The sequence below is a fragment of the Psittacula echo genome (genome assembly GCF_963264785.1).
Source record: "Psittacula echo genome assembly, chromosome: 2".
Lineage (NCBI taxonomy): Eukaryota > Metazoa > Chordata > Aves > Psittaciformes > Psittacidae > Psittacula > Psittacula echo.
In genome coordinates, this window is record NC_137737.1 from 136,460,158 (window position 1) to 136,486,740 (window position 26,583).

At 40.2% G+C, this 26,583-nt stretch overlaps 1 protein-coding gene across 2 annotated transcripts; it reads right to left on the reverse strand.

The window, feature by feature from the left end:
- Positions 1–866: 866 nt before the first annotated feature.
- VIRMA (vir like m6A methyltransferase associated) lies at positions 867–25,466 on the reverse strand. 2 transcript variants are annotated; one of them, XM_080611733.1, is made up of 24 exons: positions 25,387–25,466; positions 22,708–22,823; positions 22,380–22,466; positions 21,935–21,983; positions 21,148–21,316; positions 20,055–20,177; positions 19,483–19,779; positions 17,250–18,399; positions 15,269–15,760; positions 14,238–14,392; positions 13,302–13,384; positions 12,743–12,836; positions 12,068–12,612; positions 11,250–11,485; positions 10,303–10,555; positions 8,572–8,789; positions 7,210–7,342; positions 6,470–6,622; positions 4,889–5,049; positions 4,539–4,635; positions 3,330–3,496; positions 2,851–3,182; positions 1,864–2,007; positions 867–1,404 (listed from the first exon to the last, which is right to left on the reverse strand). In XM_080611733.1, the coding sequence occupies exons 1-24, from the start codon at positions 25,447–25,449 to the stop codon at positions 1,247–1,249; spliced, it is 5,475 nt and encodes a 1,824-aa protein (XP_080467859.1). In that variant the 5' UTR covers positions 25,450–25,466; the 3' UTR covers positions 867–1,246. The 2 variants fall into 2 exon arrangements, with proteins under 2 accessions (XP_080467859.1, XP_080467858.1); XM_080611732.1 differs by having other exon boundaries at positions 17,250–18,402.
- Positions 25,467–26,583: the final 1,117 nt, after the last annotated feature.

Consider the following 26,583-nt stretch of genomic DNA (forward strand, 5'->3'; position numbering starts at 1 on the left):
AGGTAGATGAAGACCCCTTTAGAGCACTTTTGTAATGCCAGGAGACCAAAGTGGACTGAAAATCAGGCTCAGCCAAGTCTGACAGCGGAGCTCATCTGTCAAATGGTATGTGTACCTCATCCCATCCAAAAATGCAATAAAAGGCTACCAAGAACCAGTTAATTCTATGGAATCCCATGGAGCCCAAACGAATCCAAACATGTACAAAGCTTACTTCAACCACTGAGTTAAATACAAAATAAATTTAGGGTTGAATCCAGTGGTAACATTTCTTTACCAATTCCTACTTCTCAAAGTTTCTTTTCGCACTACATTTCAGCCTAACATCAGGAACAAAAATCCCAACCATCTATAATCAAAGGGAAGGTTTAGCATTGCTGCTTCACTGTGTGGTTCTACAGTTCAGACATCTGTCTCTATGCCTTCTCAACTATGTAAGTGAGCAGAGAGGCAGGCAACAAGTAACTCCAGGCTCTCTCAGGGTACAGGCACCTTGCCTTTTAATTTCAAAGCATACTCTGTTGTCCAATGAAGTATTGTGCTCCTAATGCATGAGCCGGAGTAGTAAATGCTAGAACATCACTTTATTCTCCCTTAAGTCAATGACGGATTTTCTACTGATTTTAGCAGGTGTGTGATCTTATTTAAGTGTCTACCCACGTTACCAGAGATGTACAACAAACCCTACACAAATCACATTTAGAGTTGTACTCTTTCACAGATCATTTTCGATCAATCTTCTATCACCTGCTACTTCAGCTGCTGCCAGATGGACCTCATTCATTAATAACTCACATTGGCTAAAGATCAAAAAGGGGCTAATGGCTCTAAACCTGAGAGAAAGAAAACTAAAATTGCCTTACATATACATATATATATATATTTGATCTTCTTGCGGTAGTTAAGTCACACACAAAACGCCTGTACCTTTTGTTTGGCACAATGAGTATTTTAGAAGTCCTTCAAGTCTCAACTCAAAGAGGTTCTTTACTGAGCATTGTCTACTGAAGTCCAAAAAAAAAAACATTCTTTCAAAAGCAACAAAAAATTTACAATTGTACACAAAAAGTCTTGACTTTTATTGAAATTTCAAGTCTTGTATCAAACAAAAAATTTTCTTCAGGCAAAAATATTCTCTTGGTGTCCTTCAGAGAGCAGTAACTCTGAATTGGTCCTTTAGTGCCGCTCTTTTCTTTGTCATCTTCACACAAGTTCATATGGTTGGGCTGTTCCATTGGGTCTCATTTTATCGTGTGAAGGAACGTACATGACGACCTCTTCCACTGCCTCCACTAACAAACTTCCCTCTTGAGCCACCACTGCTACTACTATTAGCACTTGTCCAAGATGGTCCGATTCCTCCCCGGCCTCTGGAAGCACGATCCCGAGGGCTCGGTCGGTAGCCTTAAAGCAAAGAAAAGTATACTCAGTTGGAAAAAACAAAAAAAAAAGGCCCTAGGCGTAGTAGCTGCTGGGAAAGCGCAAGGACAACATCAGGATGAGACACAAACCGCATCTGGATTCTCCTCTTAATGCTCACTTTTCTTTTAGGCAAGTATTTTTGCTTTGATGGGCTCTATAGTTACCATGTAGGTACGAAGAGAACCGAACTGCAAAAGTCTCAATGCAAAATTAAGGTTCTGCGATCAAGTGTTCAATTCAGCAAGTTCTACGGATTACAGGGCAGTTGGTAGGAAAGTTGGGCTGGATTGGACACAGTCTCAGTGATAACTGTTCATATATGTTTAAAACATTTGCTGAATTTCAAGGTGTCTGCAGCATCCTTGCACGGTTTCATTTGTAAAGCAAAAATGAAATTCAAGGAATTTTCTATAGTTCGATGCCCATATGAATACCATGTACCTGCTGAACTTAATGGTCTCAGTGGTGGCAGTGGACCCCTGTTAAAATTGCTTTGACCACCTCTACTGTCATTGTAGGTTCCCCTGGGTGTACTCTGTGCACTCCAGCTTGAGCCTCGAGCACCTTCACGACGGCTGTAATTTCCTGGATAGGGAGAGAAAAACCCACACACTGCTGAGTAAACATCACTTTCTGATTTCCATTTCAAGCCTCACAATACTCAGGGTAATAAATACATCATGTACATCATTCAAATAGATAAAGCTACTCTGCATCAACATACCCTCAAGTATTCTAACTCAAAGTCTGCAAGTTACTGTATTATACACAAAATTGGGGAAAATACCTATTTTACAGACATGAACTCAAGTTTAAGAGAATTCACATTATCTAGTGTAGGAAGATAGACTCCTATACTTCAAGGTTTTGTGATAAAGTAAATCCTAGTATTTGTAACTTTACTAAATGGAAGTATTTTGTGTTTCTGCTATGCAAAGACTTGCCCTAATTACAGAATGGAAAGGAATGCAACCTTGTCTGTATATGAAAGAAACTTCACACTGTGTAGCTACAATCTCCAGATTCACTGAAAACTGCATCTTCTTGTCAGGTTCCGCCATCCTTTTATTCAAAAGCCTCATTTAAAGCCAGAAATGCATTGTGATGCTTGAGTTCAGGAACTACCATGTCACAAATGGCAGAGAATGCTTTTTATTTTTATGACTGCATCTCTGAAGTGCTCCAACCATTGCTAAAAGAAAACAGCTAACTTCTTTTGTAAAAGAAGGAGAGAAAAGGCAACTCACAGCCTTATTTTAATTCCACAGCACTTGAGAGAACCTTTTCTAGTGCTAAACAACTTACTTCAACAACACTGCTTCAGGAACATCTCACACCAGGAACAATTAACTGCTAGTAAATTGGTTAGTATTCCTGAAGCATTTTTAGCATTCATTTACACCAATTCTGATACAGGAAACAACATACCTTTTGAAGCAGGTGGTGTAAAGAACCTATTCTGACTGTGAAAAGCTCCTCGTCCTCCGCGATTCCCTGAGAACCCACCACGTGAAGAAATCTTCTGCGACACTTTTGGTGGCCTTTTGGCTGGTGGTATCCCGTCCGGAGCAACAACTTCTTTGCTCTCTGCAGCAACAAAGTCATCCACATGCATGGAGGGCGGCCTGCTCGTGTTCTGCTTCCTCTGACGGAAGATATCATGTGGTCGAATCCCTTGTCCAAATCCTCCTCTGCCTCTTCCTCTTGGTGGTGGTACAACATGAGCTCTCTTTGCAGGCTCTATGTACTCGGATTTTCCACTGTCACGACAAAGCATAATTTATTTAATGTAAAAATGTATTCATATTGAAGGTCAGGCATTCTCCATATTGGAGATGTAATCTGAAAGGTTTGAGGATATACAAGTCAGTGCTGAACACATTATTTACTCTTTACACTCATCTTACCTCGAAGTTATGAAGGTCTCGTGCTTGTGCTTGCCAAGTTTGAACCCTTTTGTGGTTTTTGTGCGTCCAGGAGATGAAGGCTCTGACAAAAATGATCTCTCTAATTCAGCTTGCAAGTCAAAGTCACTGCAGCCCTTCTCTGACAGTTCAATCAAGTCAACTTTTACCTGCAATGATAGTTTTATTACAACAATCATCACTAGCTCCTCTGAAGAAGAAAACATGCTGCACGAGGATGGATGACGTTCAACAAAGGTTCTTCTATCACAGCAAAAAAGCACCTTTCCATGCAGTTACGTAGCTCAAAAAAAAGCAGCAGTATTGTTACTAAGTAACAAAGGAGCAGCAGAGGGGCAGCAACATTGTCTTGCTGGTTCTGGATCTCAGCAAAGGCAAGAGCATAGCTTTTAAGTACGAACACTTGTCACTAAATGACCTACAGTGAGGCATTCTTCTGCTGAAGCTACAGTCCTATACATTTATTAATGCTGCTTTTATACAGGAATCAACAGTTTGGGTTTTGCTTAAGAAATTAAAATACGAACACCTCTGCATGTTCATTAAAAAGAGCGTATCTAAAAAAGGACAAAGGCAAAGCAGTCAACAGGCACTGATTATTTCTCACCTAAATTAAGACACTGCCAACTGCTCAATTTAAAAAAAAAAGGAATGTTACTGTCTATGTTTCAAGACAACATTTAAAGTTTAAATTATACAAATTGAGGTTCAAATCCTGTGACAAGTTTTTGTGCAGGAAGTTTCATTTACTAGAGCCGTTTTTTTCCACTTTTGTCACATCAGAGCAAAGATTTCTTTAACAAAGTGTAGCTCTCGGGTTCTCTGGGTATTGCAATGACAGAGACAAGCAAGGAAAAGAAAAGAAATCACCTTCTGTGTCTACATTTAACACAAACTGCTGTAAAGCCACAGCAGCAATGCAGGAGCAGGTCAAGACTGACACAACTGTTCCTCTAAAGATGACTTCTGCATTAGGGCGCTGCAGAAGGTGCCAGGTTTGTTGCTGCTTTCAAGTAAACCTGAAGGCATTTGGTAACAACCTGTAACAAATGCCAACCCTGGTATCTGGGTCAGTTTACCCGAGTGAGTTCAGGAAAACAAACCCTTTGGCCATATGAATTCCTGATGCTACTATCTCAGGCTGACCCTCGTTTTTATATCCACTTCAGGCAGGTTAATGAAGCCTTTTACCATGTCCAGATCAGTGTCTATTTCTTCAGCTTGAAAGGGTGAGAACCACATGGACTTCAGCTGGTCATCCATCACGTCTGCCAACACATAGGTAGTCCTGCAATAAAACAATGCCAAATACCTCTTTGGTTATGAATGACAACCAATTGCAAGTACATGCAGCATTACAGAACGTGGGGTGAATGTTGCTGCTTTTACCCTTGTTACTCAACATGAAATTAAATACACCAGGACTAGTAGGTAGTACTGATAACAGTGGTGTTTAGATTCTGTTTGTAATATACTCATGCATAAATTACTGCATTTTCTTAAGTAAATTACAGGTATGCTCACATATTTAACCATTTTACCTGTTGTTAAACAAATTCTGAAGAGAGTCTGGTGCACAAAGAATAGGCTCCACATCTTGGTCACTCAGTGGACAAGAATCACCCGCAGATTCCAACATCTGCCTCACTCCAACGATGTTGTCCAGTAAGGATTCAAGGCCATCATCTTCCTTTGAACGATCCTAAGGCAACACAGCACAAGTCAGAACTTTTTCCCCTCCTCAGAGAAGACAATATGTTTTTGTTAATTAACAGGGTGGCGGGAGATACTACACAAAATGGTCTATCCATCTCCATATATTGAAACGAAGACACCTGAGTACACAAACAACAGCAGAGGAGCCTCCCAATATGCTGTAAAACAAACCTTGTCATCATGTGCCCACAGCCACCCTGAGCAACCTGTTCCAGCACTGCACTTCTCTCAGTGATTTCCTCCCCCTCCTCCTAAAATCAACCTGAACCTCTGAAGCTACCATCTGGAGCCACTGCCCCTTGTTTTATCATCTGGAATTTCCAACAGGAGTTTGATTGTACCACCTCTGTTACTATCTCCCAAACAGCTCTAAGTAGCTCTGAGATAGCTCCTTAACCTCTTCGCCAGGCTGAACAAGCCTGGTTTCCTCATCCTCTCCTGACAGCACATGTGCTCTAGGTCCCTGACCACCTTGGTAGAACACTCTTCAGCTTCCCTAGATGTCTCTGGAACTGGTGAGAGGGCAAAGCTGGCCAAGGAAAACACAACTCTCCACAGGAGAGCTCACCAGCATCCCATGGAAGGACACAGTACGGTTCCTTGATTAGCTGACTGTGCTCCTTCCAGGACAGCACAGAGCAGTCTGCCTTGTTTGCAGTGACCATATGCTGTTGGTCCAGGTTCAACCTAACATCCACCATAATCACCTGGCCCTTTCAGTCCAGCCCACATCAAGGCATGAGGTTATCCTGCTCTCACTACATAACTTTGCATCTTTCATAATGAACCACACAAGCTTTCAGCTACATCAAAGCTACCAGGTTTATTGAAGTCTCTCTGGATTGAGGCTTTCCTCTTTGTCACTTTAGTCACTCCCACAGCTTACTGTCATTCACAAATTCGCTGAAGATGTATCCACCATTCACGTTTCTGATGAAAACATGCAACTGTATCAGCCCCAGTACTGACTTCTGGGTACTCCACTTGTTACTGGTTACCAGTAACATCAAGCCACTGCTAAGCAGTGGTTCCTGTTGCTTATTACATTAACAATCTGCTTCAGCATATCCAATGCTCTCTGCTGTATGCATTCACTGCCTTTCAACACACAGTTAACTGCCTGTTCTCTTACGGTGTGCTTGTTCTCTCAGCACAAGGGGATACCAACCCTATCTGGCACTCCTTACCACTACCACAAGGCAAACAATGAAGTCAGAATCCATCCTGCACAGAAGAGGTGATTTTGGACATCAGTTCTGAAACAGTGGCAACAGCTATTACCAGTTCCACAAGGTGTGCCACAGAGTTGTGCACCCTTCCCACCAAGGAGGGGTAGGCTATATTGTTTTAAAAGCATGTTCAGATACAAGACCCCAACATCAACTTGCTCATTTAAATCCTTTTACCATAACATGCTTCTCCAGATCAAGCAGCAGGTTTTCTGGGGTTTCTTCTTTGTTTTGTAGTAGATGTTTTAACTCTGCAGTAGTCAGACCCAGCGTTCTGCCTGGATGAGATCCATCTGTTTCCATAAGGCTTCCATCATCTCCACAACATCCCTGAAACATTTGGCAAGTGAGAAATAACCACACATAAATATTCGTTATATTTCTGGACTGCAAATCCCTCAGAATTCAAACACACATTAGAGCAAATTTAGCAAAACAAGAGTAATCTCCTGATTTAAAAACATTTAATACAAAGTACTTTAATAAAGTCCACTTTACTAGGCAAGTTTAGATGCTGCATCAAGATGAATGCAAACCTTTCCTAGACAAGCTGAGGTCTGTATCACAGAATTAACAAACATTTTAGATTCTTTTCTATATATAGTACATATCAATAGAGCAACTCTCTAACAGGATGCCACAAATCTTAAACCTGGAAACAATAGCATGCTATTCACTTAAGACATCAGGATGAACCACTGTGCTGTTCTGCCTACTGAAATACCCTCTTATTTAATAAACATCTGTTCTGCCCAGCTTTCATTAAAAATTAAAGATGGCACTAACACTACTGATGGAAAAGCCTGACACAGCAATCTGCAGTCTACTGCTTTCTGAAATAATCGTTCCTCAACATGCCTCACACTGCAGAGAAATGCAGCTGAGTTTCTCTAAGTATCCAACACACGTTCACTTACCAGCGTATCGGAGTTCAGAATTTGTCGCATGAAATCCAGAAAAGAAGAGGCCAGTTCACCTGTGTCTTTGCTAAAACTAGTTATTACTCGCTTTAATACAGTGTAGAGAGCACTGCTGTGTTTTCTTAGGGAGCTGTTTTCATAATGAAAAGAGAGAAAATACTTGATTAGTGCTTCATTCTAACACATTACAGTGAAATAGATACAGGAAAATAAGCTATATGAAACCAAATCTGTTAAATTTTACAATTATCAAGTTGCCTATATCAAGATTAGAAGCTGGACCTTCCTTATTTTCACTGTAGTAGACTGTTGTTCCCACCAGTGCTGTCTGTAGATATCTCAGACTTCATATACACAGCTATACGTACTACAGCGACACCTCTAAAACCTGCAAGAAATTACATTTTCATCTTTGGTGGCAAAGGGATAGGAGTACAGAAATATCTGCTTGCAAAGGACCTTATGTATAAAGCAGGATCATGATGTTACAATTTTACTGCATCCCAAGCTGCCTAGCTGCAGAAACAAACCAGAAAGGTAATCATCAACACAAAAATAGCAAGGCTGTGCACTGAAGCTGACAGCTAGACGTACAGAATCATAGAAACAACAGCATCTTATCTGCTTATTTTCAGTTTGTGGGTTGTATAGCTTCTTGCAGCCTGAGCAGCACAGCACTGCTCAGAAGTGTGCTTTAAACAACCTTTTATTGACAAAGCCTCAGGTACCTCAGGTACCTTTTCCAGTTTGGGAACCTCACAAATATCTTGCCTCTCTGCATCTCACCTTCAACAGACAGGGAGAGGCATTAAGTGTCAAACAACACAATACTGTCCCATGCATGCAGATGTTCTGTTTAGAAGGGAGTGGAGTCAACATTAAGTAGTTATACAAAAAACCCAAACCACTCATTTCTAAAGCCTTAACTGCCTGGAGGTCAGGACACTGTGGGAAAGTACAAACTGAATCCCCTCAAAATAGAGAGAATGTCAGACAGCTCTCCAATGTCCCAGATGAATGCTCTAACTACCGAGTGACTCAAAAGGGAAGGACACGAACACCAGATCTCATTCCAGTCCTCCAGCCTTGGAGTGACAAAATGGAGTACATAAACCTATTTTTACTTCTCTGTTTCTTGAAACAAAGTGCTCATGTGTAAATACTGCAGAAATGGTTCAGAGGTAAAATCTCGAGTAAAGTAAGACCAAAATACTGAGTAAAATACTGAAGCCCCAGAGAGAAATAAAAAGTTCAGGTGCCTTATCCTCATCATTTCTACTAGAGGCAAAGGAAATGGTTTCACATTGCAGAAGTTTTTAAGTTATTTTAAGTAGTCAGTCACATCGTAGAACACCATACCTCTTTAAGTGATAGAAACCATAATCATGCTCAGTCAGGAACATCATTGTTCGGATACACTGCAGCAGACAATTGTAACTGCTCTCAGAATTAGTTAATGTTTCCATCAGACAGTCACAAATCAAGGGCATCAGCTCTTTGCTTGGTAAAGAGTTGGAAAGCTGCTCTGTTTCGGACACAGAGCCTTCTGATGAACTTGGTAAAATGAGTGCAATATCCTATAAAAAATGATTATACACATAGTAAAAAATGCATTCTGTATACCAGCATTAAGTATAAGCCATAGCAGGTTCTTTCACTAACCCTTTACCATCTTGTTGCAGTATTTCAGTTATTACTGACCAGTAAAATACTAATCTAGAGTATCCTTTTTATTTTGATTCTGTTCAGGGTTACAAGCCATTATTATTTTTTAAAAACATAAAAGCTCCAAAGGGTGAAATGTGATAGCAGAACCACAGGTGAAAGCCAAACAGTCACTGGACAACATGCCTACAGTTTCTCACCTAGGTAGTCAAACTGTCCCTTAATCTATGTCCCTTAAGATATGAGGAGTAGCTGAGGCTTGTTCAGCTTGGATAAGAAGGCTGAGGGGTGGCCTCATCCCAGTCTACAACCTCCTCACAGGAAGGAGGCAGAGGAGGGGCAAGTGCTGATCTCCTCTCTGGTGACCAGTGACAGGACCCAGGAAATGGAATGAAGGTACATCAGGGGAAGTTCAGGTTAGACATTAGAAGGCTCTTCACTGAGAAGGCGGTTGGTCCCTGGAACAGGCTCCCCAGGGAAGCACGGCACCAAGCCTGTCAGAGTTCAGGGAGCATCTGGACAAAGCTCTTGGTCATACAGTGTAGTTTTAGGTAGTCCTGCAAGGTGCAGGGACTAGACTCCATGATCCTTATGGGTCATTTCCAATTTTAGATATTCTATGATTCTGTGGTTCTATGAAATTTTAGAGGTCAAGACACTACCTAGCAAGTTTCAAGATCTATTGCCCCCTCCACATTTTGCATCAAATAAAACAAGACTGACTTTAACAATAAATTTGCATGGGCAAAGATACAAATACGGTTGTTTATATGCAAAAGGCTGATTAATTTCTACTGACCAACAATGCCCAAATGTCTTTTGCACAAGTGAGTAAGCACTAAAGCAAATAAATACATGCAACTGGTAAGGAAAATAATGACATGCAAATCTATGCACACAAATAATGAGAAACTACCTGGGCCAGTCTATGAATCAGTTTCCAGGTAACATTTCTTACCTTGCTCTAGTAACCTGTGCTTTATTTTTTAATGGTGGAGTTTTATGGTAGCAGCATATCATATATCCCTTTATAATTGGAATACTTTTTTACAACGTTTCAGTTACACAGCTAAGGGATACGTATTCATTCAATGTAAGAGGTGAATTGTGACAACTCAAGTTTTGCCAGCGACCCACATCTGAGGGGACAGTCAATCTTTGTGCCATACAGGGTTTGTTCTCTAATAAGCTACAGAATAGTGCACATAATGAAAAACACATATCATAAACCAGAAGTATTTACATTCAGCAGCACCAAGACAGCAAGTATGCCAAAGGAGCAACCATGCTCTTTTTTTGCTTTTTGTATTTCAACAATGCTGGGGTTTTTTTATTTCTTTGGAAAACAGCAGGCATCTAGAAATAACCTCATTCAATATGTCGCCTACAATTATCAACACGTTTTGCAATAAATATAGGAAATACCTGATCACAGAGAGACTGCAAAAGGGAAGTTACATATTCAGCACACTGTTGATGAGTGACATTGTCCCCAGCTGACCGCATCAAAGCCAAAAGCTCCTGGAAAACCTCTGCATACTTTTCATCACCTTTAGAAGTTCCATTGATAAGATGCAAAATAGCCAATTTACAAGCTTTATGTGAAGCCAGGGCATCCAATAAAGCAAGCAATCGAGTGGTCTGTCCAGTGTACTGTTTCTCTTTATCTTCTGTGTTGCTGAAAGGATATCAATACACTTTGAGAAAGCTGTTTTAAAGTGATCTAAAAAACCATAAAAGCAGCCATTACAGTAGTCATATAATTCTGCATTTAAAAAAACCCACCTAGTCTACATACGTAAACTTACAACTTCATTTACTTTTTGAAAACTGCTCAACTTTCACTAAATGACTTCTGGTTGCCATCAAAACTTAACTAATTAATTAATCTAATTAATGCAATCTATAGCATGCATTTAATATACTATACTCATTGTTTCAAACCTTCTGAATTTGTGGTATTCAACTTACTCGAGCTTACAAACATCTACACATTTCTCTGTTAGTGTGCAGACTCCAGTATAAGGAACTTTATTGGCCTACTTTTCTTATTTGTATCAGCTAGGTCCTTTAGAAGCACTTCACAGATGAGATAAGGCTTTGTAGGGACAGCCTGAAGAAAATCTTCCTAAAACACTTACCATAAACGCAGAATGTGAAACTACATCAAAACTTAGAAGTATCAGATGGTCCCTTAGCAACATTAAGCATTCTCAGGACACAGTATACAGCACTGGACTGAGAATTCACTTAGTTCATAATGGATAAGTAATATTTCTGAAAGTATTTTCTCCCTACTAAATCTACTGCACAGAACCAAGGTGAATTTAACAGTTCATTTAAGACATGTTTGCAATAGGAAACAAAGATACCTTTGTAGGTCTTCTACAATCAGGTCCAATACAGTCCTCATGATAAGAAGAGCAGTAGGTGAAGCCAAGTCACACAATTGAACACAAATACGTCTCAACATATGCTGAATAGGCTGGCAAGATGAACCAGAGAAAGATCGAACTATTTCTTGTATCAGTTTGGCCTGGACATGAAGATGCATACTCCACAGCTTCCTGGTGTTGAGTGCCACTGAAATATCATGAGGTTCAATTACCTGCAGGAACAAAAGGACAGGAGGGAGGTTTCTCCTTTCGTGAGAAAACCTGAATTCTATCAGAAGATATATATAAAGACTAAGTAGTAATACTGTCCTCATCAAAAACAAGGAATGCCATTTTGATTATTATCATTGAATGACAGGGCATGATTCCAGCAAATTGGGTATTCCTTCAGGAGCTTTGGTTGTTACACACCTTTTACACTTACTTATTAAAGATCACAGGTTCAAGATCCATGCCAAAAGAATGGAGGGCCTTAATGTATTAAGAGTTTGGCATTCCAGGTTAAATTCAACTGTTTCATTGTTAATTGTTTAAGTAATAGAATGGAGTCTAGGTAATTTCACAAGGGACAAAAGAACAACATAAGACTACTGATTTTAAAAGATGCTCAAAAAATACCCATTTTGTTTCTGATGAAAAAGATGTATCTTCAAAGAATCTATATGAACACAAATGCTTTAAAGAAACTTTAATTCACCCTTTCATGTATCTGGTTTTTTTCCACAACTGTGAAAATGGTCTAAGGATTATACATAATTAAAATCCTTTAGAAGCTAAATATATATAAACCATACCTGGGTTGTCTGCATGGGCAGTGGAAGAGGCAACAGCTCTGAAAGCAGTATAAGTCCAGAGAAAAAGCCTTCGGGAATTCTCAAAATTGAAGAGAGAACTTCCTTCAGCATTAAAGACCAAGTATTGTTCGCCAAAGTTTCTTCAGAAATGGTAAGTTTTTCGTTAACCCCTTGTGTAAAAGTCAGTAAGATATCAACAATGTCATTCTGAATTTTTTGCTCATCACTATCTAAGCGTCCCGAGAGAGGAATAGAACACATGAGCATGTGTAAAGAAACCAGTGCTGATGGCACACGCATGTCTTTGAATTCAAAAGATCCACCCCTCAGGAGTTCTGTTAGCATTGTTTTAAGAAGAGTAAGTGTACAGCGGGCCATGGAAATAGTAGTAACTCTGTGAAGCGTGGTGCCCATGTTGACATGGAGTCGCCAAGGCTGAATAAGTATGCTGTTCAGCTTCTGTAACACCCGGATGAAGGTGTCCATTCCCTCAGAAGAAAAGAGCTGAATAACTGCAAGATTCCATTTAAGGTCTTTCTGTTGACCTGTACAGAAAAGAAGTAACATCTCTGTATGTCTAATTTCTCCCAGGCAATCACAATTACACCTTAGACTGTTTAAGCAGAAGACTCAAAAAACTAAGATTTCTATGTGAAGCAGTACAAACATACCAACCTTCTACCATTGGTGGTGGACATGCAACATGACAAAGAACGCGAAGTGCAGTAGGAAGACCAACTCCATCTGGGGTCATCGAATTGTCAATATTCTTTTAGGTTAAAAAAAAAAAAAAAAAAAAAAGAAAGAACCAGTATTACAAGGAAGGACTTTACAACAAGTATATCACTAGCTTGCTATTCAAATCCTGTATTTAGTTACTGTAAATATTCCACACAATTCATTTAAGTTCAGTTATTCCACCTTCTGGAAAACAGCCACAAATATGGAAGAAGTAAAAAACAGGAGGGTCAACATTTGTGTTGTGGTTTATGGGAAGCTGAAAGACTTAAATAGCTGGATCTTTGCATCATGTAGTTTTTATTTCAATAAATATAACTGAGTGCAAGAACTGGCCTAAATCATAAGCTTCAATGAAAACATCTATTTTGGATAATAGTATGTATTTTTTAATATTATATTAGTTAGCACATACCTAAGATAAAATATCAAACTACAAAAGGTCTAAGCTTATAGAGCACAACTACAAGATAGCACCTATCTGTATTTTACTAACCTGCTTGATATATTCAATGAGATTTGGAATACAATTTATTTCAAATCTAAGATTTTTCAAAGGTTCAAGCCACTTGCTGAGCTCTGGGGGAAAAGAAAAAACAAAAACTTAAGAGTTAATCAAGTCAGTGCATTTATGAACATAAAATTTGTTTTCAATAAAAATGTACTTAGTTTACACAACAGATACTAAGGTCAAGTGTGAAATCTGTGAGGCATACTATGCAGCTGTAGCTAGCTGAAAAGCATCAACAAAAATAAGACTTCAGAACAGGCAATATACCTCACATACATGGACAAAAGTTGGCTCAAGTTAACCCAAGCACTCGTAACTGTCATTTATCATCGCTATTATTTTTAATTGAATGTATTTTACAAAAGACACTCAGGGTCCCACTGTCAGTTAAAGAAAAATCCATCAAGAGCAAGGACCAAAGCATGTTCCCCTTAACGTACATAACAGGCTACTACAAACAGAATACAAAACTCCTATTAAATGCCCAAATGGAGCTAGTCTCTGTACATACTCACTCTGGAAGTTCTTACAAATTAACAGCCTTTTAGTCCAGAGTAACTTGAAAGTCCCAGTTTCTGGGAACAAGAAATTTAAAGTTTTAAAACCTATTGTTCCTGGAAGGATTTTAAAAAATGTGAAGGTTCAGCAGTCGACTGTGGATGAACTGACAACTACTCTCAGACTGATTTGTGATTTGGTTTGACAAACTGGCCCTGCTTCTCACAAAACTGATAATCAGGTGAGGAGCAAAGAAATAAAAGCATGGCAGAGGAGGGAATTAAACTAAAACTTTGAAGAATGCAAATTTCTTTCAGTGCATTTAAGTTTTGGAAGAAATTACTGGTATATCCATACAAGACAGTTAAGCAGTGCAGAGCACAACTCTGGATATCAAAGTTTCAATACAGAATACCCAATTACCTTGCAATTTGGTGTTATTTTCATCTGCTTTACAAAGCTTCAGCAAAGGCACAGAGTGCTGTTCCAGCATTTGGACATCACTTGAAGATTGAACCACCAGTAAAACAAGGATGCAGGCATAATTATATGCAACTGACTTCTTAGACTTTGAGTCTCTGAAACAACAAGGGTTTTCTTTAGATCTTAGCTATTACAATAGGATTTCTGTTAGATTTTCATTCTTTGACCACCAAAAATCTACCTACAGAACTTTTAACTTCACCAAGAATTGCCCCATATAATTATCAACAAAAAAGCCCAAACCCTTATCCTCCCATGCTTTTTGAAAAGTGAAAGCTTTCTTTAAATTGACTTCGTATTTACTTCAGCTTCCACAAAAGATGAGTGCAAGTTGAGCAGGACACAGATGTTTTTCTATAACTCTGTGGTTTACAAATCTTGTTTTAAAAGTACTGCAACCTAAAGTAGTAGCACTGCCTGTCCGGAGAAAATAATCATAGAATCACAGACTGGTTTGGGCTGGAAGGGACCTCAAAGATCATTTAGTTCCAATCCCCTGCCATGGGCAGGGACACCTTCCACTAGACCAGGTTGCTCAAAGCCCTGTCCAACCTGGCCTTGAACAAATAATGACTCTTTATAGCACTTGTAAGAACTTACAACTTGAGAGATTCCCATGCCAGAGAAGTGTACAGTGTCCAGTTTCCCCAATCAAATCTTTTACTTGTTTCACAGTCAAATTCTATGTTTAAACAAAAACTGCCTACTTACTGACTTTTTTCACATATCCAGAAGCCTGACCTATGTTACACCACCTTGGTGGATGACCTACACAGGTTCTGGGTATTAAGTAGTTGGTTACAAACGACAAACCTGATTTTCTATCAGGTTCTTCTACTTACAGGTTGTTTAGTTTTTTAATAAAAACATCATGATCTAAAAGAAAAAATATTTCAGACTCACTGAATTATTTACAAAAGATACTTTCAAATCATAAAAATCTAAAAGATATAAATAAATGCATAAATTACCCTAAAGCTTCTTTGGAATAATATTCCATCAAAGTAATAAGACTTTGGAGATTTTTCTCCAGACTAAACACATGAGCCACAGCAGATCTTCCCACAGGGTTAAAGGTGATCAAGTAAAGGTTGTGAAGTGTTCCCAGCAGATCTGAATGGTCAGTCTCCTCATTGGCTGTGCACCGCTGAAAGTGGCAGAATAATTCTGAAATGCACTGTAATGTCTGTGTTGAATGCAGGAGCCACAGGGCAAAAGTATCCTCATTGGCACCATCTGACTGGAGACCTTCCTCCTGATCTGGATCAGAAAACTGACAAAGTGCTCTAATCAACAAGTTTGTTGCTTCATACTCGGAAATAAAGAAAAGAAGCCCCTTCTGTGACTGTGCCAGGAAGCGCAATATATCTCGTATAGCTTGCAGCACACCTGGATGTGCACCTGTCACTGGCATAGACAGTAGCAAAGTAATGCATTCCAAGAAATGGTGACTATGAAGATACCTGGGAAACAAAAAAAGAACAGGAAAATTATCAGTAATATTACAATCATCTCATAACACTGCATAGAATCATAGAATAGTTAGGATTGGAAAGGACCTTAAGATCATCAAGTTCCAACCCCCCTGCCATGGCCACGGACACCTCACAATAAACCATGCCACCCAAGGCCTCATCCAACCTGGCCTTGAACACCACCAAGGATGGAGCATTCACAACCTCCCTGGGCAACCCATTCCAGTGCCTCACCACCCTCTCAGGAAAGAATTTCTTCCTTACATCCAATCTAAACTTCCCCTGTTTAAGTTTGAACCCATTACCCCTTGTCCTGTCACTACAGTCCCTGATGGAATAGTCCATCCCCAGCATCCCTGTAGGCCCCCCTCAGATACTGGAATGCTGCTATGAGGTCTCCACGCAGCCTTCTCTTCTCCAGGCTGAATAGCCCCAACTTTCTCAGCCTGTCTTCATATGGGAGGTGCTGTAGTCCCCTGATCATTCTCGTGGCCCTCCTCTGGACTTGTTCCAACAGTTGGCATGGTTAAATTTCATAAGGTTGGCATCAGCCCACCATTATATAAAATTACATGACTCCTAGCTTCAGAACTTACTGATCTGTGGACTACGAGAAATAATAACTGATTATGAAGTAATACAAAAATGTAACCTTATAAAACATAATTGCTATAATATTTACAGGAATACCTGAATATAAAATGCTGATCTTCAAACCCCCCCCCCCCAAAAAAAACCAACCCCCACCTTACCTACAACCAAAATAATACTTGATATTTTATTAAATTTGCTGCCTGAATAATCATCAGTGGTGTGTTAAGTATGCTAAGAAATCAATCAGTATGGCATACATATAAGGAGATTTGAAGACTCTTTGCACATAGATACTTGTATTCAGCCATGACCTACATCACTACTATCAAAGCAACCTGTCAGCATTTAGAGAAATACTTTCTAGATAGAAACTTGCTATCAGAGAAATAACCCATGAGATGCTTTAAATGGATGAAGTCATGCAGGCCTCAGCTCCTCTGCCTGTGCTATGAAACACTGAGCTAATGCTGACACAACTGCACAAATTCTAACTTGTGGCTGGCATGCATGTTGCCATTTTGGCATACAGAGGGAAGTATTCCAGACTTGTGTTACCCACACGCACAGATGTGTTCCAAGATAACAAAGGAAAACCGCTTTTCAAACATGCACTGGAACAGCACCTAGCACAAGTGAATGCAACTGAAGTGCTAGCATGACACTAGTAATAGCAAAGAGGTTGACTTCTTGTTACATGCATACTAGGTTGACTGGAAGCCAGCAAAATAACAAGTACATTAACTATCAAACTCTCTCAGACTTTATGATAAAGCACAAAATGAAACTTCTAGAAAAGCATTAGTCAAACTAGGTCACTGCTAAAAAATACCTATATCAAGTTGGAGGAAATACGCTCTAGAAAGTGAATTTGCAATTGCCATACCTAAACAGGACAGGGTAAGGATCATCCCTTTCTGGAGGGCCTGTAATTCGTGCCATGGTTGGGAAAGATTTCACAGGCGGCTGAATCATTGTATGAGGAGCAGTTTCCATCAAATGGAAGATTTCTTCAAGAAGACTAACAAGTTTCTCCATCTCTCCTTCGCTTATATTAGAAGATTCCAAAAGATGATCCATGTCCATAGGAGCCTCCACATCATTGTCATATTCTTGGTTGGTTCTTTCAAGTCCTGCCAAGTCCTGGTCCTGTTCTGATTCAGTGTGATTAGGAAGAGGAGGAGTGTTCTCTGCTAACTGATCAACCACCTTTTTAATGTCTAACAAAATCTCATAGAAGTGACATTTCTGCAGAATTGCAGAACCAGCAGTAACTACCCTCACAGTCTGATCTAACAGTATGAGTTCCACAAGTTTCTGATAACCACTTTTCTCATGTACATCTACACCACCTCTGAGAAACATTTCCATTCCCTCAGTCATACTAATAACACTATCCAAAGCTTTAAAAGCATTAAGTTTAAGGGAGGATGATACATGATCTGCAAACAACAGGTCAAATAATACGTTAATAACTCCTGCCTGCAAGAGTGCTGTTATTCCTTGAGTCCCACATTCTCCTAACGACGATACCAATTTTGTCCCAGCTTTGAGTTGTCGGACATTCAAAGCAATGGGCTGTTTGAGAGCTACCTGAAGGTTTAAAGCTTGCAGGGTCCAGTCTACTAGCTGGGTAATATAGTCTTGCTTTGTGTCTTTCACCTGCAGGTAGCTCAATCCTTTTACTATTAAACTTGGAATTTCTTCTAATGCAGTGACCCACTTTGCACCCCTTTCCTCTTGATATAATTCCAACAGTTCAGTTAATTTAACTGAGGCTTCCACTGCCCCTGAATTTTCTTTTTCAGGGTCTTGGTCCTTTATTTTACCAACTTCATTTTCAAATACAGTCTTGTAAGGGCAGCTGAAGTATAAAAGAGGTCCAAGCTCCTTTTCAAAAGGTTCATATGTCACAGGAGGGACAGATGCCAGATCCTCAGGAGTATACTCAATATCAAAACTTGGATACTTAAATGTTTCACGTTCCAGATCGGCAATTCCATCTTCATCACTTGATATCTGCTCGTATCCATCATCTCCTAAAAAGAAAAATATTCAGTTACAAAATAAAATTATTAATAAAACAGTTCATAACTGCAGAGAATCTTCTCCAAAAGTAACAATTTATGTAATGCAAATATTACTGCTTAGAGAACAATCTAACATACAGAAAGCTTTCTCTCTCCAGACACAAGTGAAAGCCCCAGTTGACAGATTTTCAGTGCAGTAACAGAGACATTTACAAGAATGTATAAAGCAAAAAGTTTAACTGGGTGTCCTGGGTTCAGCAGTAGCAGTCATTTTTCTCCTTCTTAGTAGCTGGTGCAGTGCTGTGTTTTTGACTTTCAGCCTGGGAACAGCGCTGATAATACCAATGGTTTTAGTTGTTGCTCAGTACTGTTTACTCTGACCAAGGACTTTCTGAGTCTCATGTTCTGCCAGGGAGGAGGGGAAGCGGAGGAAGCAGAGACCAAATCCAAACTAGCCAAAGAAGTATTCCATACAACACCACACCACATCATGCCCAGTGTATAAACTGGGTGCAGTTACTCCAAGGGCTGGATCACTGCTCAGGTCAGGCTGGGTATCAGTCGGCGGGTGGTGAGTGGTTGTATTCTCTCCCCTTGTTATTTCTCTTATCATTATTATTATTGGTGGTAGCAGTAGTGGTTTGTGTTACACCTTAGTTACTGGATTGTTCTTATCTCAGCCCGTGGGAGTTACATTCTTTCAGTTCTCCTCCCCATCCCTCCGGCAGCAGGGGAAGGAAGGTCGGGGGAGTGAGCGAGCAGCTGCGTGGTTCTGGGTTGCTGGCTGGGCTTAAACCACGACACTGGGGTACACATTGACAAAATAGAATGTTCATTCTTACCTATACAAGCTGTACCTGTTTTCTTCTATTTATAGAAAGTAACAGGAAGATTTACTATAAAGGAATAAATATTTTACAGCAAAATACTGTTCTCAAGAGATGACAGAACCATAAATAAGGCAGGCAATGGCACAATGACCAAGTGAAGATCTAGTTCTCTTCACACCTCGTAATCATAATGGTACCACCATCAACATTTCATAAACCTGACTTTCTTTTTCCTTTCATTTTTTACAACTTCACTTACCTTCACCTTCTTCCTCCTCTTCACCCTCTTCATCATCTTCATCTTCCTCCTCCTCCTCCTCTTCCTCATCAGCAATACTCTCTACTGTACGTCCATCATCATCATCGTCATCATCATCCTCATCCTCCTCATCCTCAACATCCACATCATCTTCATCATCTCCTTCTTCTTGTTGATCTTCCTCCACTTCTCCATCGTCAGAATACTGGCTTTCTTGATGAATGGAGGTTCGATCAGGAGAAATGGGCTCAAAGTAATCTTCCCTATGGTCCACATCATCTTCTTTTTCCCCAACCACTAAAAATATATACAAAATTTAAGGAATGAAAACAAGATAACTTCTCTGAAATCCAATGCTCAATTATACAGGATCATAGAATTGCTATCTACTAACTTTTAAATTGATACAATTTAACATAGTGAACACATTTTCTTTCAAATCCCTTTCTTAAAACTGAACCTGTCCAGCAGAAGCTACAGCAGATGGGAAACTTCACATTGGGCAGGAACACAGAATCCTGCCTCCACTAAACAGTGAGTGTAGCAGATAAAACAGATTGTTCTCATTCTACCTGACACAGGCATAGGTTCATCATCATCATCATCAGGAGGAGGAGGGCCTGGAGGTGTCCTTGGTCCCCTAGGTTGTGGTCTTGGAGGACTGCCATTGAACTGGTCTTCTTTCTCTCCATCAACTGTATTTATTGTGAAAATACAAGCTTGTATTTAATGAAATCACAAGAACAGAAGCAGGAAATTTCAGTTTTTCAGTGCTACTTTTGACTAGGGAACACCTTCATTTCCCAGCTATGTAATCTGTATTCTGCATCCACAATACGTGAGGCAGTTTTCTGAAACCACTTTTGATGTAAACAAGAACTACACCAATAAGCAAGCATATTAACACCACTGACTTCTTTTTTTTTAACATCATACTGTGTTCAAATTAACATGGGTAATTGCCATTTTTGGTTTCGGAACTACCAATACTTTACCAATAATATCCAAGTTAAATTAAAAAAAAAAACAAAAAACACCAAACCAAAAAACCCATACAGATTAATCAACTGGATTTTACAGTTTATAACAGTTATTACTGCACAGAGTATTCAAATTTTGCAGCTCAACAGCTGTACGCTGAACAAGATAGTTCTAATTTTAAGTCCAAAACCAACACTGAAGCAGAAACTTGATCCTGGATTCTATTCATGGCCATTCTAACACCAATGCAAAGCAAACACTCTTCTGTAAGTTACTTTCCATACACAAAAGGGAAGTTAATAATGAATGTGAAGTTTTCTTGTTAGGATTTTAATACTGTTCTAATAACTTTTTTTGTGGCATCGAACATCCAAATATTAATAAGTTCACACAAATTAAACTGTATTTTGACCATATTCAGTAATTAACAATAGATCAAGTAACCCACTCTCAAAGAAGCACTATACAAGAACCTATTTAAAAATTTTCAATATAAATATAAATATAAAAAAGTAGAAAACTTAAGGACAAAGACAAAGCTAGAAAAACAAAGCCAGTGAAATATAAAATACGAAAGCATTGATTTATGCGTTTGTTTTCGGGGGGTTGGGGTTTTTTTTTCAGATGGAGTACCATAATGTTTACTTTTAAAAAACAAAATCTTTGCCTTCTTATGAGGCTTACCATGTTTTGGGTTTCTTTTCAAACCAGGCTGTTGCTGAGGAGGTGGTGGCGGAGGTGGGGGTGGAGGAGGTGACTCTCTCTCATGACTTACTACCCTGTCGACTGAGCCATATATTGCCAAAGTTAGACAGTTGTACCACCCTCTTAGAACCAATCCATCCGTGTTGACCTGTTGGGTTTTTTAAAGAAAAAGCACTTAAAAACTACACAAGACAACTTCAGAAAAGTTATTTTACTCTATCAGTATCTGCATAAAAGCAAAAAAGGAGAACTGAACAATAAAATGCCTCTTTACACCACATTTTGAAAACTGAGAAAACTTTAAATATATTAATCATTACAACAAATAAATACAGTTTCTCTAAAGTTATTCAATTCCTTGCAATATACTGCCTAATCTACTATGGCCTATTAATGACAAAAAATTCATAAATAAATAAATGACCATGGGCCACAGCCCAATCTGAATAAAATAAACCCAAACAAAACTGAAAATGGTGTGCTTAGCTGCGGCCTGCAGCCACAACATTCTGATTTATCTTTGCTCCTAAGTAATGGATAGTTCTGTTGCTAATCTCCATAGGAACTGTCAAGCAATCAAATGTTCTACAACTCATGCCATTATAGATGCAGACTCAAAAGTGATGAGTATCTGAACTACAGGCAAATTTCAGAATAAGATCTTAAACAGTAAATGCTTTACACAGTGCTAACGCACCACAGGCAACCATATTTATACCTAAATGATAGCCGTTTAGGAAAGGAGATTTAAATCACATTCCATTACCTTTGCATTGGGTCTGAATATAATTGAAGTGTTTTCATCATATTCAAGGCTGTTAAATAAAATGTACAAAGTTATTTTCCATTAATATAAAACATGTTTAAAGACATGAAGCACAGCAGTACTAAACACATAAGCCAATAGCAAAACACTGAACGAATACATGCTCTTAAAGACAAGAGTGCAAAATCACTTATTTCTACAAAATACTTTTCATTAATTTATATGGGCTCTGCAAGTTTACAAACATTAGAACTTTTCTTCTTTTAAGCATGAACCTCTGTCCTCCCACACAGACTGAAGGGCAAAAGCACAACCTAGCAAAAACCAGACCAAACATGAAACTCATAGGAGATACAGATTTTCTACTGGGCATTTTCTGCACTAAAAAATTCTAAGGAAGAAAAGATAGATAATGAAGCCACGCAGCAATCCTAAAGGCACTTACCTCCCTAGCCTATCAAAAACAGGGGCACTTGGCTTGCTGACATTGTTGAAAAACAAGTCAAGTTGAAACGTATGTGGAGATGTCTCTCTGGAAACAGAACAAAGGTAAAAATCAACTCAGTTGAGCTCCTCATCAGAGTAAGTAGGACTAACGGGGGGGAGGGCTTTAAATTACACTGTTTAAGTAATTCCCCAAAATAATTACAAGTTCAGTAGAGACATAAATGCATCTTACATTTTTATACTGGAGGTTCTATTCAGATATACAAGTTCAAGAAAAAATAACAGCAGGGTGTCCCTGCATTGGATAGCTGCTACCTTTCACTTACCCATAGGCCCTATTGTCAGGCAAACTTGTGTGAGCTCTCACTCCTGGAGGAATGACACGTACTTCATTTATGTAAACCACACATGGAAAACGAACTACATCTATATTGGTACTTTGCTACAAAACAAAGAATAAAGAAAGTCTAAGAAATGTAAAATTCAAACAACATGATGCAGTTAAAGAATTTTATTAACCAAATTAAAATCGTAATCCCAATAAATCACAAAATTCAATTCCGTAAAATGCTGAACACTGTTAAATACTGTTACACAGAAAGGGTTTTATATAATCTTCTAGCACTTTTCTATATTTAACACTTTTTTACAGAAAGTGTTACTGACTTATTTACATAACTGGCTCCCTTTATTTGTGAAACTCTTACACAGTAATAGGGTTTTTTCTAACAATGTATGCTGGTAAAGGTAAGAACTGGAATTTAACTTATTAAAGGTCCTTTTACCAAAACATCTAAATTTTATAATTAAAGAGAAAAGAAAATGTGTGGTTTATTTTCAAACATTAGCAAATGTTATATTACAAATGTAATATTAAAAATGATACTATAAATTTGTTTTACTAGACCCGTACAAGAATTCTGTATGCTTATTTCTCCGATTTTGCAGCATCATCTGAAAAACTTCTGCAAGTAACATTTCTGTTTACCACAAAGGAATAGCAAGTATAATGAATTCTAATGCTTCAGCACTCCTAAAAGATGTCTGTGCAAACCAAGAAGCAATCATAAAGACACACTGATTTCTCACACAGCAGCCACCAAACAATTAATGCTGAAGGTCTCCTCTCCCTAAATTCACTACATTAGGTATTTTTTTTATATTTATACATCAATTCTGTCATGTGTACACTCACAAAATAGTGCATATATCAACTATATGTCCACCTGTAAGCATATAGACATTCTTAAACTGAAGCTGTCCAGCTGAGATACAGTTAATTTTCTTCCTAGCAGCTGGTGCAGTGCTGTGTTTTGGCTTTACTCTGAGGACAATGCTGATAACACACTGATGTTTTAGCTGTTGCTAAGTAGTGCTTAATGAAGGGCTTTTCAAGTCTCTCATGCTCTGCCAGTGAGGAAGAGCACAAGAAGCCTGGAGGAAGCAGACAGGACACCTGACCCAAACTAGTCAAAGGGGTACTGCATACCACATAGCATATGCATAGCACATCATGCGCAGTATATAAACTAGGGGAGAAGTTGGCTGGGGGGCAATTGCTGCTTAGGGACAGGCTGGGCATCGGTCAGTGGGTGGTGAGCAATTGTCCTGTGCATCACTGTTGTTTGTCGAGGTTTTGATTTAATTTGATCTCTTTCTCTCTTTGTTTTTTCCCTTTTAATTATTATTAGTAGTATTAGCATTATAATGTACTTCATTTTAATTATTAAACTGTTCTTATTGCAACCCACAGGGTTTTTTTTTCCAATTCTCTTCCCCATCCCCCTGAAGCGGGGGTGAGCAAGCAGCTGCCTGGTACCATCCTACGATCCTATGAAGAACCACAACCTCTAAAGCAAGACTCATGGACCACTTGGCTGAATAATTAGTATGACATCAAGAAGGCTTTCCTGCAACATGTAATATGCATTTTGGTTTTTTTCTTTAATAAAAATTCAATACGATTTAGGTTTAAAAGATTTAGGCAAGAATTAAAGTGCCAGAAAACATTATACACAATTAAAAATGTTCAATAAGAGACCACGCTGCCCTTGAGGGGAACAGGAGTGGCTATTGTTTCCTACCCAGAGGAACTGAAGTGGTGAGTGTTTCCCACCCAATGCTGTCTTAAATAGCAGAATTAAAAATACATGTGGGTCTCCCTAGTCATGGTAGCCAGAAATTACTCCAGAATAACTTCCCATTTGTTTTTAATTGCAGTATCAGCTCAAAATACTTAATTTTCTTCCCCTGATACCTGTGCACAAACATAGTTCAGAATTTCTATAATTCTATAACATCTTCCTTGTGTTACACAACACTTTTTTGTTTTCCCTGATGGTTCCCATCTTCCTCTCTGAAGAGCACAATGGGCCCTGGACAAATCTGCTGTAACACAAGCAGCTTCAAGGATGCTCAGGATCCCAAGAGCCTCAAAGTGGAATATCTGCACGATTTCCCACTGCTGAAGCAAGCTTGAAATACTCATTTTGTTCACAATGCACGTGGGCTGCATAAACCTAAGGGAGTATCTCCCATACACACAAATACTTCTGCTCATTAGCTACAAAAAAGTGTCAGGTATCTGACAGACCCTCCCTCTGTCTTCCTCTCTTACAGACTTCCCAAACCAGTTTAATCCTCTTTATTTTCCGCTCGCCTCTCCTCCCCGTTACCTCTAAGTCTCCGCTCCCTTCCCACCGCCGCGCCTTCCCTCAGTCCTTGCCAACGGCACTCAGGGCTACCGGGAAAGCGCGGGGATGGGCGCACGACGGGGGGTTCGGCAGCACGGGGGGAGAAGGCGGGGCTCCCCCTCAGCTGGCTCCCTCCCGGGGACTGCTCCCTCCTGCCCGGCCATCCGCTGAGGCGAGAGCCACCAACGGGGCCTACCCCAGCGGTGCTCTGTGCCCTGCAGCCACCACGGCGCCGCCACGAGCAGGAGGACGCAGCAGCAGCCGGGAATAAGGTAAAAAAAGACAGCGACGGCCCCAGCACCGCCACGTTACCTCCGCGCTCTGATGCTTGAACGTGTCTAAAAACAGCAGCTCGGTTGCCGTATCCACCGCCATCTTGGCTCGGCCGAAGGTGAAGGGCTTCCGGGCGCCGGCCAGAGCGCTTCCGGGCCGCCGCCACAGAGGCGGGCGGGGTTAAGGCGAGGGGCGGGGCTGAGGTGGGAGGTGTTGCTCCTTGCGTGAGGATCCATTTTTGTCAGCGCTGTGAGAAGAGGGGAAGGGAGCCGAAGCCGGGGTCGCCTTCGGCAAAGGGCTGTCGGTGGGCGGGGCTGCGGACCTACTGCCCCCGCCGGCCCAGGAGAGGTGAGGGGTCACTCGCGGCGCTCCCACTGCACCGGACCAGAGCAAAGGTTCGGGGGTGGAGAGCGGAGTGGCCGCGCCGGCTTTTCCCTCAGCTGTCGCCGCCCGCTGGAGGCAGAGGAGGGAGAGCTGTGGGCCCGCGGCGGAGCGGGGCCGCTGCCGCTGCATTCGTGCTGCAGGATAAGCGTGTGAGCAGCGGGTGATGCCCTCGGGCGGTGTCACGGCGTTCTGGAGACCCCACTGCAGCGTGCTCCTAGCCTTGCTACGGCTGCGGCTCGCGGGATTTAGCTCCGGATCAACACTGGCTAAATGCAGTCCTGCTTGAGGACTTTCCTTCGCAGCTTTTCCTTATTTAAAACTACCCCTTTTCCCATGGGAGAAACCATCGTCTCTCTCAAGTACATGTAAAACAATTCCTTGGAACCTCTCTGCAGCTCATGTTCTTGTTTAGCATCCAATGTCCTTCTGCAAGAACAACTTAAGTTTTACATGCATTAGAGACAGCATGAAGCCAAAGTCTGCCCGTGGCCAGCACAATGATGTGGAACTCATCTTATGCAAGCAGTGTGTGGTTACATGAGTTTTGTGTAGGAGCTCTTAAGTCTATAACAGCAAAACTGCACCATGTGCCTTGAGGAGGTCTAGAAAAGGATGTGTAACATCTCTGAACTGCTGCATGGAGCCTCAGCCACATACCTGCACTTTCCTTAGTGATAATTAGGCCTTATTATCTGTGTCTTGTTTCTGGATCACCTTAATAAAATAAGATGTTATGTGTGCACATCAGGAATTGGCAAGTCCCTCTTTAGTTTCAGTAGCTAAGCTTGCTGTTCTCTCAGCACTTCAAGGTTCCACTTGCACCAGGAGTAGCAACCCTCTAGGTTGGACTTC

Excerpts from the sequence above, each read along its gene's own strand:
- VIRMA (XM_080611732.1), bottom strand. The coding sequence starts at position 25,449 with ATGGCGGTGGATACGGCAACCGAGCTGCTGTTTTTAGACACGTTCAAG. Across the intron at positions 13,385-14,237 it reads AAATAACACCAAATTGCAAG|AGCTCAGCAAGTGGCTTGAA; the intron begins GTAATTGGGTAT and ends CTTTTCCCCCAG. Across the intron at positions 5,050-6,469 it reads ATCTGGAGAAGCATGTTATG|GATCGTTCAAAGGAAGATGA; the intron begins GTAAAAGGATTT and ends GTGTTGCCTTAG.